At 48.0% G+C, this 16,007-nt stretch overlaps 5 protein-coding genes across 6 annotated transcripts; 2 read left to right on the top strand and 3 right to left on the bottom strand.

Moving 5' to 3' along the window:
- Positions 1-165: 165 nt before the first annotated feature.
- On the bottom strand, positions 166-5,276 carry DFL_001832 (uncharacterized protein; the record flags this gene model as incomplete). 2 transcript variants are annotated; one of them, XM_067630519.1, is made up of 10 exons in its annotated part: positions 166-206; positions 490-705; positions 773-829; positions 917-1,386; positions 1,454-1,606; positions 1,672-1,748; positions 1,830-2,020; positions 2,092-3,769; positions 3,825-4,871; positions 4,929-5,276. In XM_067630519.1, the coding sequence occupies 10 exons, from the start codon at positions 5,274-5,276 to the stop codon at positions 166-168; spliced, it is 4,278 nt and encodes a 1,425-aa protein (XP_067493155.1). The 2 variants fall into 2 exon arrangements, with proteins under 2 accessions (XP_067493155.1, XP_067493154.1); XM_067630518.1 differs by having other exon boundaries at positions 773-826.
- A 1,231-nt stretch (positions 5,277-6,507) lies between these two features.
- DFL_001831 (uncharacterized protein) lies at positions 6,508-8,731 on the top strand (the record flags this gene model as incomplete). Its single annotated transcript, XM_067630517.1, has 8 exons — positions 6,508-6,510; positions 6,573-7,281; positions 7,339-7,446; positions 7,513-7,565; positions 7,625-7,745; positions 7,811-7,910; positions 7,983-8,139; positions 8,198-8,731. The coding sequence occupies 8 exons, from the start codon at positions 6,508-6,510 to the stop codon at positions 8,729-8,731; spliced, it is 1,785 nt and encodes a 594-aa protein (XP_067493153.1).
- A 228-nt stretch (positions 8,732-8,959) lies between these two features.
- Positions 8,960-9,777, bottom strand: DFL_001830 (uncharacterized protein; the record flags this gene model as incomplete). Its single annotated transcript, XM_067630516.1, has 3 exons — positions 8,960-9,110; positions 9,175-9,683; positions 9,757-9,777. The coding sequence occupies 3 exons, from the start codon at positions 9,775-9,777 to the stop codon at positions 8,960-8,962; spliced, it is 681 nt and encodes a 226-aa protein (XP_067493152.1).
- Positions 9,778-10,513: 736 nt separating this feature from the next.
- On the bottom strand, positions 10,514-12,158 carry DFL_001829 (uncharacterized protein; the record flags this gene model as incomplete). The annotated part of the gene is made up of 6 exons (XM_067630514.1): positions 10,514-10,918; positions 10,993-11,284; positions 11,374-11,389; positions 11,486-11,690; positions 11,778-11,870; positions 11,955-12,158. 6 exons carry the CDS (start codon positions 12,156-12,158, stop codon positions 10,514-10,516), a joined length of 1,215 nt encoding a protein of 404 aa, XP_067493151.1.
- A 900-nt stretch (positions 12,159-13,058) lies between these two features.
- Positions 13,059-14,873, top strand: DFL_001828 (uncharacterized protein; the record flags this gene model as incomplete). Its single annotated transcript, XM_067630513.1, has 3 exons — positions 13,059-13,553; positions 13,617-13,657; positions 13,721-14,873. 3 exons carry the CDS (start codon positions 13,059-13,061, stop codon positions 14,871-14,873), a joined length of 1,689 nt encoding a protein of 562 aa, XP_067493150.1.
- Between the last annotated feature and the right edge of the window lie 1,134 nt (positions 14,874-16,007).

Raw genomic sequence — 16,007 nt, 5'->3', positions numbered from 1 at the left:
ATATAGATACACGAGTTGGTGTGAATCGGGGGTTTGCAAATGTAATCCCCACCTGCTATATCACATATATGTACAAGTGTTCGATAATGCATATGCAGGCTGAAATTTTAGTGTACCGGCAAGCCTGTGATGTTGTGCAATGGTGTATTATTGATTTATTTCCTACTAGCCTTGGATCGTATTTGATTTTACGGGCTTGTCGGAGGCTATTCGGCTAGGCTCAGCATTCCTCCCATAAACGAGTTAATTGTACAAGATCCCTTTTAATCTATAAAAAGAAGAACACTCTCGAAGTGGGAAGTGGGAACAGAGATTAAGCAGTAGCTCGGAATACATAACCCCAACACCCCTGCGCCACGTAAAAGCAAATAGACTTAAAGCAACAATAACAAGCTAACTGTGGTGGTATCGACAAAGGGTATTATAAACATGTTGCTTTTTATGTACAGTTCAAAAATGGAAGAGGGAAAGTAAACGCGCAAAGCTTACCCTCGGAGAATATCATACTGACAGATAAATTAGGCAAAATATTCCGTTGCCAATTGACTCCTCCTTCTCGCGAATGCAATGGAGTTTCGAGATTCAACCCTTGCAAGCATAGCTGCTGAAGTGAAGTCATTACTAGCCTCGAAGCTTGCACGCGTCCGGTCCATCGAGGCTCGAATCCGATCGAAGCTATTGCGGGGTCGCTCGTCCACAGAGAATCTGTGGGCAGGAAGTGAAAATATATCGCTTTCAGCTCCATCGCTACCGTGGTGGCTTTCTCGTTTACCAACGGTAGTTGCTGTGGGCGCAATGCTTGGGGGGTATATTGGCCGTTCGTCATCTTCTTCGCTCGCAAATGGATTAGACGGACGTGATTTGGGAAGGTTGGAAAAGCCAGAACTCATAGAACTTCGTGGTAGTGCCACCGTACCTTCATCTTCGTAAAGATATCGAAATTTGCCTTGTCGGACCTGTTCCCGTATGATATCAATGTCATACGGGAAGTATAGCTTCTGAACCACCTTGCAGGCAAAGCGGGGAAGAAGGCAAACCACCACCGTGATGAGCAAATTTACCCAAAAGCTCAGTGCCCCGTAGACCTGTTCCGCAGATTTGTAAAAGTTGACAGAGTCCATAAACTGGGAGTAAACCCCAGTCCAAAACCAAATCAGGAGGATACTGAAAGAAACAATACCCAAAAACAGATAGTCCCATCGGTACTGGTTCATGAGTACGTAAACATTTACGACGACTATACAGGCGCTGGCGGCATAGACACCCATTTGCTCTCGATTGTTGAGCATTCGACCGTTTGATGATGTAAAGCCTCCGTCGGAGAAGAGAAGGTAAGTCATATAAAACGTAATAACGGATTGGTAAATGCCATCAAACATGTATATCCTTCCAACGTTTAGTGCGCGTTAGCTTCGTACCGCAGTGTAAAAGGGCGTGATATGAATCATCTTACCAAAACTTAGTTTGTGTCCATTCGAGCCTTAGTATACCACGTTGGTAGAGCTGGGGAACGGCAAGAGACACTTTATCATCGACGTCTTGATCGATTATCCCCATAATGATGACCGGGAGAGAGGTGAAGGCCAAGTTATAGAGCAACACATATCTGCACATCCATGTCAATCAACTGGATTCTTGGTTAGTGAGCCAAGGGTATCTATGGAGGCTTACGTGTAGTCGAAGAGGTAAGACCCGTCGAAACTGCAATATATCTGATACCAGAAGAGCACGAATGTCCAGACGATGTTCTAATGCATTGAAAGGATGTTAGGTCGGTTTGAAGGTTGCTGATATCGATCTATGAGAGCGGTCACATTTCGTAAACTTACCTTATAGAAGAAATTCGCAATCATTTCAGCTAAGCGACGATAAGACCAGCGACCGTGAACTAAGACTAATCGGCAGAGAAAACGGAATTGGCCAATTGCATAATCCGAAGACATTGCCGCTTGTCTACCTTCCTCTCCGGCGATTCCTACGCCGACGTCTGCTTCCTGGATCATGGCAACATCATTGGCACCTATGAAACCCGTATCAGCGCTGATTGTAGGTTTAAACACAAAACAAAATTGGGGGAAGGGAGGGTTTTACCATCGCCAATAGCTAGTGTCATGACGTCAAGTCCCACCTTTACTAAGCGCACAACTGCAGCCTTTTGACTTGGGCTCACGCGACAGCAGAGAACGGCTCGGCATTGTTTACAGAGAAGCAAAAAGTCATTTTTGACGGCATCATCGAGAACGAGTCTGAGTGTATCTCCATCAATTATAACGGCGTGAGTTGGGGGAGGAGGGTCATGGTTTTTCTTGGCAACCGCCAGTTCCTCAGCCCCGCCTTGCATGTCAAAGTGCTCTCTCAAGTTCCTTAGTACCATTTCGTGTGCCGCTTCTATAGTGTCCTCTGACTGAAGTATGATCAAGTCCATGTCGTTATTTAGAAGATTGCATGAAAACCCGATATTTATGGCGGTTTCGACCTTGTCGCCAGTCAACACCCACAGTTTAATGCCAGCCTCGCCCAGTAATGCAATTGAATCGGGAACACCGTCTTGTAGGCGATCCTCGATGGCAGTTCCGCCGAGTAAGGTAAGGTTCTGTTCAATCATTTCGGATACCTCTTCTATCTTTTCATCCCTCCCCACCGTGGCAGAAGAAGCTACATCGTAAAGCTGCATCCACTCGCGGTATTCCTCTTCCGAGAGAACCCGTTCAGCGATACAAAGAGTTCGAAGCCCTTCTCTAGCAAATATTTCGAGGTGCTCAGCCGTGCTTTTCCTCAAATCTTGTTGCTGATCCGGTGTCAACCGGGAATATATGATGCTATCTGCACCTTTGCAGAATAATATAATCCTATTGTCAGGCATTCGAATGATCGCGCTCATCCTTTTGCGGGCAGAATTGAATTCGAGAGTGTTGAGCACCTGATAACCAACTTGTTTACCATGGATATTGAGACGGACCCCAGACTGAGTGCGCTCTACAAGACTGAACCCCATGTCCTTTGCCGTGGCAACTAGTGCGGCCTCGTCGGGTGACTGGGCTTTGAACTCTATTCTCGGCGGCTCATCAGATACATGGTCTGGAAGAACGCTATGACAGAGAGCCAGCGCGAGCATGAAGTGGTGACAAGCAGCAGCTTGGGCATCCCCAGCCGCACCCGTAAGATCCCTGACAAATTCTGGCGAGATGAACGTGACCTTTTCGTCATCAAGGTATACGTTATCGTCCATTTCCCTTAACGCCTTGATCATTTCCCGCTTGTCCTCCGCTATCTGCGCTTTGACCTTTGGACCCTCGACGTCAATGTCAACCCCCTGACGTTTTTGAATCCCGGCGAAGGCTTCCGTATAAGCTTCTCCGTAGGGACGTCCATTGATTGTGCACTTTTTGAATTCCATGACGTTTTGCGTTAAAGTCCCAGTTTTGTCGGAAAAGATGTATTCTATCTGACCGACGTCGTCCGAGATATTCCAAGATTTCGGCGTACAAGGATAGTCGAGTGGTTCATAATACATCAGAATGTCGCTAAATATGAAGAATGCCTGTGCCGTTTTGATGATTTCAAGACTGATATACAAGGATACCGGGACGAGTGTCTGGAACAAAATCACGGCGGTCCAGAAGGTGATGAGCCCATCAACTCCCGGAGAACCACCGATAGACCCGTACTCGAAAAAGCTCTGAGATGCATCCTTTTTGCCGGAGAAGACGCCTTGAACGATTCCGGAGAGCAAACACATGATAAACAGGATTATAAAATTCAGAAGGACCTAAGATAATCGTCAGAAAAATGTTTAGTCCAAAGCATTCACGGGGCATTCGTACATTGATGTTGAGTTCGCGTTGAATTCGGCTGCGCTTTGTAGGTGTGATGCCAGCGTTCATCATGATCTTTGTTTCACTCCCGGTAAATAGGACAACCCCAACTGCCCAATCGGTATTCCTGAGGGAACAGCCACGGAGGAGGAGATTGTTGACAGATATCGGCTCCGTCATCGGTATGGTTGGCTTATTTGGGTCCGTAGCATCAACTTGATCCCACCTTACAAGTCCGGTATAGGCGTAGAGGTTGGCATGTGGGCCTTCGCTCTCGATCGTAAATCGAGCTTTCTCGCAGTCTCTAGCATGTCTTATCCCAGCGCCACAATGCAATGCATGTCGAACCTTCAAGTTTGTTTCGCCGTCAAGATTCTTGGTTTCCACATAACAAGCCCCATCGGCATCGGATGTCGCAAGGATGACCACATCGGCAGGGACTTCTTCATTATTATAGATCCGAACCCAGTCACCGACACGGACGTTTTTCCAGTTATCTCTCTTAAATTTAACAGGTGATTCATTTTTTGGATCGTAGTGGGGATCAACCACCGAGCCATAGAATTTGCCGTTTGTCGGGGTTTTGTTTTGGGGTGGAATAGTGGCGGATCTCTCGTTGACCCCTGGGGTGAAAGAAAAACGATTGCTCGTGGGAGCCGGCGACGGCACTGGCGTCATTTGGATGGCTTCCCCGTCATCGGCGATGGTATAGATGGAGGCTCTGGTTTGCATTCTCTGCAACTGGCCAGGTTTCGGATCTCCGCCAGTAGCCTGTTCTGCCTTGCCTTTGTTCTTGAGAGATTTGAAGAAATGAAAGAGGTACCGAAGACCTCGCGTAGTCGCCTTTTTGATTCTCCTCCACAGGGAAACTTGGTCGTCGGTGACATTGACGTTAGGAACTCCGAGGAGGATGTGAACGGGTGTGTTGTTCAGTTCGAGATCTAGGACGGTTCTCCGGTAGTCTTCGATGGCATCTTTTATTCCGGTGATGAGAAGAATTGCGACAAGAGGAATACAACCGAGCTCGGGGTTCGAAGCTCCGAATATTGCGAAGATCTATAAATTGTGAGCAAAAGGCAGCATTGACTAAGTGTGTTTACGGAGCGGACTCACCTGCAAGATGGTGATGAATAGGAAATAGATGTTAGCGACGTTGTGGAATTGCAACCAGAGGTTTTTCGGAATGAACGATAGCGGAGTGTATTTTGCTGTTCGGATTTTGTTTCTGGCATACTGGGCGATCGGCTTTCCATCTTCGTCCTGCTCGTCTGGCGAGAGAGGTAGGTTGATATAGACATTGCGGCCCAGGTGCCGAGTTTCCTCTCCCTCGTCGCTATCGGAGGAGGATGGACCGCCCATTTTCCCTGATTCGCCACCGTCTAACTGGGGTTTCTCTTCTTTCCGGCCCCAGAGAGACCTTCGTTTCTTCCCTTCCGACTCGTCAGGCATCTGAGAAGCCATCCGGGGCCGATCCGGATATTTGTGGGCCCGAGTTGATCTTTGGATTTGATAGTAAGGAAGAATATGGGAGAGGGCAGGAGAGGGGAAATGGAAAGAATAGGGTTGGGATGGGTTTGCTTGATTGATTAGTGGGCGAGGCCAAGTTTGATGGCGATGAGAGAGTAGGTCTTGTTGTTTTCGTTATTGTTGGTGTTGTTGTTGTCGTGGTCGTTATTGGTCGGTGTGGGTGGCAGGAAGGTATTAATAGGTCGTGATTGATCGTGTTGTTATTATTGAACTAGCTGGTCTGACTTGCAGCCTTATTGGGCTCGCGGTGATTTCCAGAGTGAGAAGAGAACTTCCATGCGGGAACCGAAGTGATGGTAATGATACTATAATGATAATGATAATCTTCCTTTTCGCTTTGATTCGATTCGATTCGATTTGATTTGGTTGAAGTTTGTCCGTTCTTGCTTCCGGATGGGTCGGTCGCAGTTGGATATTCGTCGGTCGGTCGGTCGGTCGGTCGGTCGTTATTTTATATCGTCGGCCAGCCAATTAACAACAAACAGGTATGATCGCTGTGGTCGTAGGTGTAGAAGTACTCCCTTGAGGTGATGGTGATTCTGTCGGGAGAAACATGGAGAGGTTGATGTTGATGTTGATTTTGATGTTGATGTTGATGTTGATGTTGATGAGGTGGTGGGTGATGAGTCGAAAATAAGATGGGAGGAATGAATTCTATTAATGGGAAAGGGAACGCAGAGGGAAAGGGGCTTGACCGGCCACAGCCTCTGGCCTCCAACTGCAACGGATGTGAGCGGGCCCGGCGGAAGTAGCTTGGTACCTTGGTCGCGTCTGAGTGCCTGCGAACGGCGTCCACCAGCTCCCATTTGGTTCCGTTTGGTGCCGCCCAGCGCCCAAGAACCTCAAATCAGCAGCCCCTTCCATCTCCATCCACTCCGGAACGACAAGAATAGCAGTGCCGGTGCCCCTGCCACTGCCTAGACCATCTCGTTTGGCTCTCATCGGCTCTCCGTCGCGCTCGTGCCACCAACCGATTACGTATTACTGCCTAGAAAACAAACATGCATTGGTCAAGTAAGTACCACACTAAATTGCTAACACTATACAACCATACAACCATCAGTATTATATACTTGCTTAGTGCCTGCTTCTCGAAGTAAATAGCTAGAGCTGTGACCTGAGAACAAAGAACGAACATGTATGTACTTCGTACATGACATCAACAATGGTATGTCTTCATGCCCTTTGATCTATCTACCTGTAAAGCATTTGTCTAACAATCCGGTTCAGAATACCACACTTTCCATAGTCGAAGACTCTCAAGGAGATGAGGATTCCGACTACACCTTCGAGGCAGACCTTATAAGGCACAAAACCAGACGGGCAGCTCTCAAGATAGAGCTCGACAACCATTCTCGAACCATGTCAGCACGTCGGTCTAAACGAAAACATCCCACCACTGCTGCTGCTTCGCTTTCTAATCATCATGATCATCATCGCCACCGTGAGACATCGACATCGGCATCATCATTATCGTCGGCCTTATCCCTTGACCATTCATCGAGCGAAGACGATAGCGGAGATGATATCCTTGCATTCTTACAACCAAAACAATCATCAAGCCGCAGCCGTAGCCTACAATCGGCTGCACCGAAGCTTACCATGGCTGATATCCAAGACAGGGTAGCCAAGAACAAAGCAAGAGACGAAGAAATCCGTCGTGCCCAGAAGCTCCTCGAAGAGAGTGAGGCTTCGAACCGAAAAAAACAAACTCAGCCATCAAGTGCAAATATAGGCGCCTACCTCAAAACCCAAGAGGGCGTGCCGGCTATTCTCAACGTGTTAAACCCGAGCAGTGGAAAATCCAACCAGCTTCCAAGGTGGTCATTTTTCAGCGGTGCCACCGTGACACACCAAGTCCCGCTAGACGAACTATGCGCTTCAATCCGGGATAGCGGCTGTATGAGTGCTTTCCTAGGACCAAATGACCACGAGCTAGGTAATTAAACTCATATTCATCCGAAAGACATTTCTTACAAAAAACTAACATCCCAAGATGTTGAAAACATCCGCGACCTCTTGGTTTCCGGCGCCATGGTTGACTGTTTGGAGAGTTGCTCCTCCACGCTAGAGCCTCCTCTTTGCCAACTCCTTCTTGACGCAGGTATTCCTCGAACTTCAAAAATGATATCTTTTTGCGTTCTATAAGACACCTAACGCTTGGGACTAGTCTGCTTGAGAGGCGATGAGGATATCTCGTTCTCTTGTTTGACTTTAATCACGGCATGTGTATTCTTATTCGAATTACACGGCGATATCATTCTAACATCTATCGGAGTCAGACCCTTCATGAACAGTTTGAATCTATTCTCGATCAAAGGAGGATACAGCGTATCTTCGAGTTAATCGGCGGCTCGAGAGGAGCTCTGGATCTTAGCAAGCCTCTGGAACCCAGTTATCGAGGTACCAATCCCGACAACGAAGATTGGCACAAAACAACAGCTAACCTGATAGAAATCATGAAATAGAGGGAGACATCGATACGATAAATGAACAAAGTGGCTCGTACAGCCCAAATTGGTGGAATATATGTCTAGTGTTGACAATGCTACGCAAGCTTTTACAAGGGTATTCTCAACTACACATGGTGATTTCCCAGCTGGCAGCTATCTGTTCAACTAACTCTGTTATGCGCAATAGTCTGAACGATGATGGGCTACGGATTCTATGGGGGTTGGTGGTGCGCCTCTCACTGGACGAGCGAAGGATGAAAGAGCGAAGGGGTCAGCCCGAATTTCTTAGTTTAATGGAAAATCTTCTCGAAAAGGTGGGGCGTAGGAGCAATTCACTAGTTCAGGTAATACGCACCAGTCCAACCCCCGGGATGCAGTAGGGACTAACAATGACCTTAACAGACCATCCTATCAGAAACGCAGGCTTCAGTCACCGATCGGACATTCCAAGTACAATTACTTGGGTTATTACCAACGACATCTGGATTTTCCCATGATTTCAGAAAGCGGCTCGCCAGGCTATTCTTTTCGGGAAATCCGGTGTACATTGGACCGGAGCCCAGCCCGGGTGTTCTCATGGGTAGCATTGTTGCCACATTGAAAAGCAAGCAGGTGAGAATATCTAAAGGCGAATCACATGCTCAGTTGCAGAATATCGTCGATATTATCAACATTGCAGTGGACGATGCTCAGTGGTGTGCGAACGTTTTGGAAAGAGATGAGAATGGGCATTCAGAAAATTTATTGGAAATTTTGATTCTCCACCTTAAACACTCTAAAGAGTTTATTCAAGACGCTGGTATCCAGTTGAACATTGAGAAATCGAACGCCAAGGACTCATTCGTCAAACTGATCATCCGACTTGAGAGTGTTCGACAAAAGAAGCGAGGAACTCAAACTGTAATGGATAAATACTTCAGATCGAATTCAGGGTAGACCATGAGCGGCCCTCCAGGGTTCACCAGTCTACGATCTTGAGTGTACCAAGGGCTGCATAGTATACCAAATAAGAATGGTACCGCTACCGAGATGAACAAATCAAGGGGCGAGAAGAACAGAAAGAACCGAGAAAATGGCATATCCTTAGGCGTTTCTTAAGCGCCGATTTTCGATATTTGCACTTCCCCTCCCCTGCCAGTAATTAATCGTAGACTCTCGTTGGTTTTAATCATAAAACTTGCGGTTTGGTGAAGGCCCAAATAGGGTGTTTCGGACTGCCGGCAGAGCTTCGTCCTCGAGAATGCTGAGACGCTCTTCAAGGGTGTTGTTAATATCGATACGCCCACTGCCGCTGATAACGTAGACACCCCCGGCGCTAGAGTATGATGTTAGCAAAAATCAATAGGTTGATACCATGCGTGTTTGTGTGGCGGGCTCACCTATCCGTTGGTAGTTCTACGGTTTCATCTAGTGTGATCTTAATGTTCTGACCCGTCTTCTCGGTATATGCTGAGGACGCGGAATCGGCAGCGGATTTAACCAAGTCGAAATCCGTTTTCCTAGCCCTCACCGAGATACTTGGTTCTGCGAGGGCAAATGCACCTTCCAAGATCAATCCTTCGAGGACCTGCGCGTATCTAGCTTTATCATCGGCTACCCGGCTCAAGCTTTTTCTGGCATCTTCAAAGATGCTCTCTAACAATTCTTGCCTAACACCCAACACCTTGAGCCTCATCTTGTTTGTGACATTCGATCGGGCTATCTGTTGTGATAGCTCGGCTTGCTTATGTTTTCGCTCGAACTGTGTATCGATGGAGACGGTTTCGGAGCGTACGAGCCTCCCCTTCTCGATAGTGAATTCCTCGTCTGCTTTTATCTGGATCTCGTGGGCTTTCTCCTGCGCTTCCTGCCTAATGAACGCCGTCATCTTCTTCAGCTCCCCCGCTACCTAGTCATCGGGACATCAAAGATGTCACGGTTAGCTAAGAGTTCCAACCGCATCCGCCATGTTAGGAGCATACCTGGTCATCCGTTAACGACATCGCGAGTTTAACCCTAATCTACGGGTTTGGTGATTCCAAATTTGCGGATGCTTTTGGTGGGATGCCCTGAGGTTCGATGCCGGGGGTTGGTTGTTGGTGTGTGGTGGACTTCGGTTGACGTAGGTCGGTCGGTCGCTGGCGACGCTAAATCAAGTTGGTAAATTGCGTAGCACCCAAGTCAGTGAGCTTGCTTGGTACATTGTGTAGATACCCGGATCCAAATTAATATCAAACCCATCCGGCCGCCAACCCGTACATGACACCCATTCCTCAACAGGAATACGTACTTGCATACTTATTTACCTTAACTGACTGACTTACTTAAGGAGGTAGTCACTAGGGTCAAATAATTCAAAGCTTGCACCACACTGTTAATTATCTTGCTGTTTCTCGGCAATAATACACACTTCTTTGTCTTGTATTCAAAATACTCAAGCATATACCTCCTACCAATCAAGTTCAGGGAACATGCTATATACAAAACAACCCATAGCCAAAGGGCCCATCTTCCCAAAGTCCAAATTCAATATCTACCGGACAAAGACACCTTAAACACCATATGTTCTCCCGACATTCTCCTTGAAAAGATTAGTATAAGTGGGTCCCAAAATCACCGAAGGAACGGTTACTAGAAGATGATTCTTAGCTGGATATCAAATAGGCCCATTCCTCGGGCGCATACGATCTATCATTGTCCACCCATCGGGGTGACGCCAATAGAGCAAATAACAACACACTATGTTAACGCCGGGGACCCAGTCCCATTGCTGTGCTCAAGCTGGCCGCTTCGATTGTGGTCTCCCGGTGGGGAAGACGAATCCGACTCCGATTCGAGTTCAGCCAATATCTCTCGGGTTTCTGTCATTGTGCGACGGCGGGGTATGGTGCCATATCTCGTCGGTAAGGTCGGTGAAGGCTCGCGTTGTACAAAGGAGACTGATTTGACATTGAGATATCTCAGCCACCCTTCTGAGACACTCGGGGAACTGGGCGGCTCCGTAAGAAGATGAGCGCGCTCATCTTCTTCATCCTCCATGGACGGACCGTCATCCGCGTCCTGCGCAAACGTCTGACTACTTTGTTCCAGCCTCCACGACAATGCGAGGACGCCAGACAACAAGATAAGGACCCCTAATGCTATCTATACAAGCAAAATATCGGGTACTGTTAGCTTCTGGGGCTAGTAGGGTGCGGGATAGACGGCTTGTCTCATACAAGTGATGAAGATAGGGTAGAGAGTCTCCCCGCTTGGTTATAGTATATGAGCCCATTCGAAATCGCGAAAATATTATATACGCAAAATACGAGGGGGTAAAGAACGCTCGTGGAGCAAAGCTTCAACCCTTTATGAAGATAGAAGAGTTGGAATAGAGCCGCCGCGATGAGACTGATGACAATTATCCAAGACGGCCAGCTGGTAAACTGATTATCCCCAGTGACGACAGTTCGTATCAACAGCTCAACGGCTGACTTTGCTAGGAGGAGAGAATCTGCGGATAGAATACCACTAGAAGAGACCAGGGTTAACAAGCTGTCCATGTATTTCTTTCTGTACCTGACTATGCCGAAATCTTACATGCCCTCCAGTATTCTTACCTGATGCTCCCATAAGCTGTGCCACGTATGATCCGCCATCTATTACTGGTACTTGATCTCCTTGAATTGTTGCTCATCTGGGCAATGCATTGCAAAAATAGTATAATTATACCTTGACCGACGAGCCATACGAGAAACCCTCTCCGATATAGGAGCAATATCAATTCATCTAAGCTGTGTACCGGTTCTTTGATGGTGCCGAATATCGCAATGAGACCGGCTCCCATACAGACAAGGATGGTGCCGATGAGGGATAGAAGGGTGAATGGCTCCCCTAACAGGGCACTGGCGCATATAGAGTTGAATACCAAGCCGGACTGCCGCAATCATTTAGCTATTATCAAGAAAAGCATTGTGCCGCGCTTTGGTTAAAGACGAGTCGGTTATTCTGGGGTGGAACGTACGGCCTGTAAGGGAGATAGTATAACCAGCGGTAAAGTGCCAATTTGGACTGAGCTTCCGAGAATATTCGAAGTTATGAACAGCCCCATACCGATCTACAAAAGCCAATTTCTTCATTTTTAGTTTTCGATGTACGTCTTCCCTCCCCCCCCCGATTTTCTAGAAAGGAGATTGCCCACCTGCCATCTTCGCCGTCTGTATGGTGGTCGCTGGCTTGGTCGCTGTTCTTCCAGCAAATGGGACTTTCGTTGGAGTGTAAGGCCAAGTGATTGAACCGACGTCGATATGACTCCGACGAAGATGCCGATAACTATAGCCGCATGCGAGGAGAGGTCCATGGGCCCGTGGGTATAGACTAGCAGCCGCCGGGAAAGCGGCTGCATTCAACGGTGAATCCGGTGCCAAACAACCCTTTCGCGGTAATGAATCGTGCACTGGGTGGGTAAGATAGACCGGTCGTTAAGATGGTACACTTTCATTCGTGAGGTCGAACAAAGAGCTCTCGATCACGAGCGATATTGGATGCTGCCCTTAGCGAGTCGAAAGGTGTGACCTGGGGCCAACTTTACTAAAGGAAGGTAGAGAGGACACTTGGTGATCGTCGTCGGGGGTTTTCGACTAGAGAAGCGGAAGGAGATGTCGGTAGTGACACTGTTGGTGTACGGTTCGCTTGGATCTTGGGGGGCAGGATATGGATGTCTTATTAAGACAGTCAGGTTGAAGAATCATAGGCGGACGACGACAGCACCAGTACCTAAGGCATATGACGTTTCTGAATAAGTTCACAAAGCCGCGATAAACACTGAAGGCAGGGGCCAGGGTCAGGTGCGAGTGATGTGCTGTAAACGCTGGCGAAGGCGACTAGTAATCGGCGTGAGGCGAGGTGGATGTCCGGACCGCCGAGAGCTTCGAGGTCGATACTTAAAGAATAAGGTGGATGCGATGGGCAGAACTAGGGCCGTTGTTGCGGCGTGTTGTTGTCGTTGTGGTTGTGCGGTTGCAGTTGTTGTCGCGGCGCAGCACAACTGAGCGCGCATCTTCCGCTAAGTAACCAGGGCACATCCAACTTCGCATCGGTCTTCACTTTCAGATTCAACTCCAACTTCAGCTTCAACCTCAATCCGAACCTCAACCTCAACCTCTCTCGCGATCAACAAAATCTATCCACTGATCCTGCACACACACATACGAAGCAACTCTATTGAATCTAGCTGGCTTATCAGCCACACATTCATACTCTCTGATCTTGAACTCTCTCACGACGAGGACGACCCACGACCGCCATGATGGCTTCGGCACCCCGGCCCAACGCCCCTCGAAACCCGGAGGAGATGTCCCATATGATGTCGGAATTTCATCGACAATCCTTAATTCATCAACCACCCGTAGACCAGAGCAACCAACCTTCTACTGCCGGCTATGGCCTTTTCTCCATGCAAGCCTCACTCCAGTCTCCATCAGAACTGGAGCCGTCGCAAAGGCTCTGGCCGCAGAGCGAATTCGTGACAAATGTCATCGAGGCGCCCCTAGAACGTGCCAATCCAGGATGGAGGGATCATGACCTTATCAATGCATCATCCCTTCGACAGCGGGCCGAAGCTGGCATGCAAAATCCCACAGACGCGACTGCAGCCAAATCGATATTCCAAAAAACAAAAGTATCACAAGGAGGGACATTCGGTCAGGGTGGAAATCCGAACGGTGGCGTTGCTGCTGCTGCTGCCACACGAGACGGAAGGAAGACCATCCCCAGCCATCTTACCCACATGAAATACAAGGTATGTTGCGAGGTTGGACAATTGGCGATTGCTCTACTGTTTCCTAACAATTGATGTGAACAGGGGTTCGATCCTCTGGAGGCTGAGATAGCAGCCCCCGATCCGTAAGTAAGGACCAACCCTACTCCGTGGCCATGCCCTACTGACCCTATGGCTATTGTACCTAGATCCACCCACCGGACAGAAGGCGCTGCAAAGGGCACGGCAAGTTTTGGGTCCAAGGCCCGTAGGCGCACTGACACCGTGTCGCTGGTCGAAGAAGAGCAAAAGCGACGCGATCTAGAACATCAACTTGCCAATTTCCCTCCAATATTGCCCGGATGCCTCTGGAATACACTTTCCGAGGAGGAAGCGGAAAGTAGGCGTGCAGCTGTCGAAGATGATATGAGACTGAAATGGAATATTCCCGCAGCTCGCCCATCAAGTCCGAATTTAACTCGACGGGCAACGTACAATAAGCATGGGGGTTCGAATAGGCGGACCTCAATATCGATGACACACGAGGACAAAGGGTTTTCATCGGCGGTCGGTTCCATTATGGGGACCTCAATCTCTCAGAATCAAAAGCACGAAGCTGAGAAGCAACCTAGCACCCTGCTGCTTACAGCCCCTTCTTCCAGTGAAAGCAACACCTACACATCCGTTAAAGTTTCCCACCCCCTACTCATCGCAAACAATAATACCTGGAATCGCATTCTGGGGCACATGCAGAACCATGGGACGATCGTGAACCCTTTCAATCATAAGGCGAAGTTTCGATTGAAGGCATGTTTCCCACCAGGCACACCAGTGGACATACTTGCAAGCGGCGACACGAGGCAATCCGAATATCCGGTCAACCCCGACATGTTGAGGCGAGCTAACGAGGTGGTGATGGGGCCCGATTGGATTAAAATGACATACGAAACGGAATCACAGGCTGCGGGATCTCTCAATTCAAACGGAGTGCATTTCGACGGGTTCCCATTGGAGGTATCCCCGTGGAACGAGGCGGATGATCTGGGCTCAAGAAGCAGCGCCCCGACGGAGAGGCCACGGTGGATGGCCCTGTCGAGTGATGCCGGGGCAGGAAATGCGCTTCGAAAACCTGCGAAGTCTGCTTCCGAGCCCACAAAGGTAGCATCACAGGGGCCCGATAGGCAATTGGTCGTGCTCCACGACGAGGCCATCTTTCTCAAGCACCCAGGGCTGATTGACAGGGTGAAAGAGTTCGTGTACGGGTACCTTTTCAGGAGCACTGCGAGATACGATGACGAGGGGAATTACATCAAGGGAAGTGGGGGTGTTCTTTTGGATCTGTGGCATCTTCTGACGAGTTGATGATAGTGATGATGATGGTTGATAGATGGATTCTTAGCGTTTTTCTTTCCCTACTACCTATTCCCTTCTTCTTCTATTATCTGTTATTAACTTTACTCTTACTTTATTCGACCTGACTTTGACTTGATTTGTATTTTTAAATTTTCGAAAAAAGATTTTTCTTTTCTTTACTTTGCCTTACGTTACTTTACTTTTTCTTCTTTGTTGTTTTCTTTTTCGCTTGTTCCCGCGGATCTATTCGTTTAGGTACTTACATACATACAAGCTGTTGGAAGGGCATGGTAGTAGGGAAAAAAAAAACCCCGCCCGCCGGTGCTGCAGCGTGCGTACGAAAGTTTTGTAATATAAAATTACAGAACTGCATACCCCACAAGTATATACTTATATACCTAGATACTTACTTCTTAGGTATATTGAGGAGGAAGAGTGTAAAAAGTACTTGTAGCGTAAAGTGAACGTATGTAATTAAACAGGAGTGCGTGGCAAATGTTTCGGGGGAGGTTGAATACTTCCTAGGACGGTAATTCGGGGGAAGCGAGAGCAGCAGGTGCAGCCGAACGCGGGCTGCATCAGACCCAAAACGGAGTGAGCCACGGGTATTTTTGGAATTTAGCCATGAGAGGGAAAGACGTGGCCAAAGGGGGCAGGTTGTTGCCCGTCTTGTGGCCGCCCGTGCATGCGTCCTTTTATTTATTTTATCTTTTATGTTTGTTTTATTCTTTTCGATTTGCTCCGCAGGCAGAAATTGCCGTATAAAGCAGGGCGTTGTCCCACCTGGCCTTGGAAAGGGTAATTTCTCCCCAGCCAACCATCAACTCAATCTCCGAACCAGATTGTGTTGCAACACATTCGCACGGTCTGTTTGTTTGTTTCTGGCTTTCCTTTTCCTGCCGGCCCCCTTGATTTTGATTTTTGATTTTGATTTAATTCTTTCTGGACTTCTTCACTCCAGGCTGCTTCACTCGATTTTATTTCCACTTGACTTGAATTTATTATTATTACTACCTTTACTACTACTACTCTTACTACTCCTACTACTCCTGCCACTGCTCTTATTACTACTATTATTATTACCACCCCTACACCACTAGTATTCATCCACGACTGGTAGTACTCTTAGTACAAGACAGCCAG

This window comes from Arthrobotrys flagrans, assembly GCF_004000055.1.
Source record: "Arthrobotrys flagrans strain CBS H-5679 chromosome Unknown unitig_3, whole genome shotgun sequence".
NCBI lineage: Eukaryota > Fungi > Ascomycota > Orbiliomycetes > Orbiliales > Orbiliaceae > Arthrobotrys > Arthrobotrys flagrans.
This window is presented reverse-complemented; position numbering and strand designations above follow the sequence as displayed.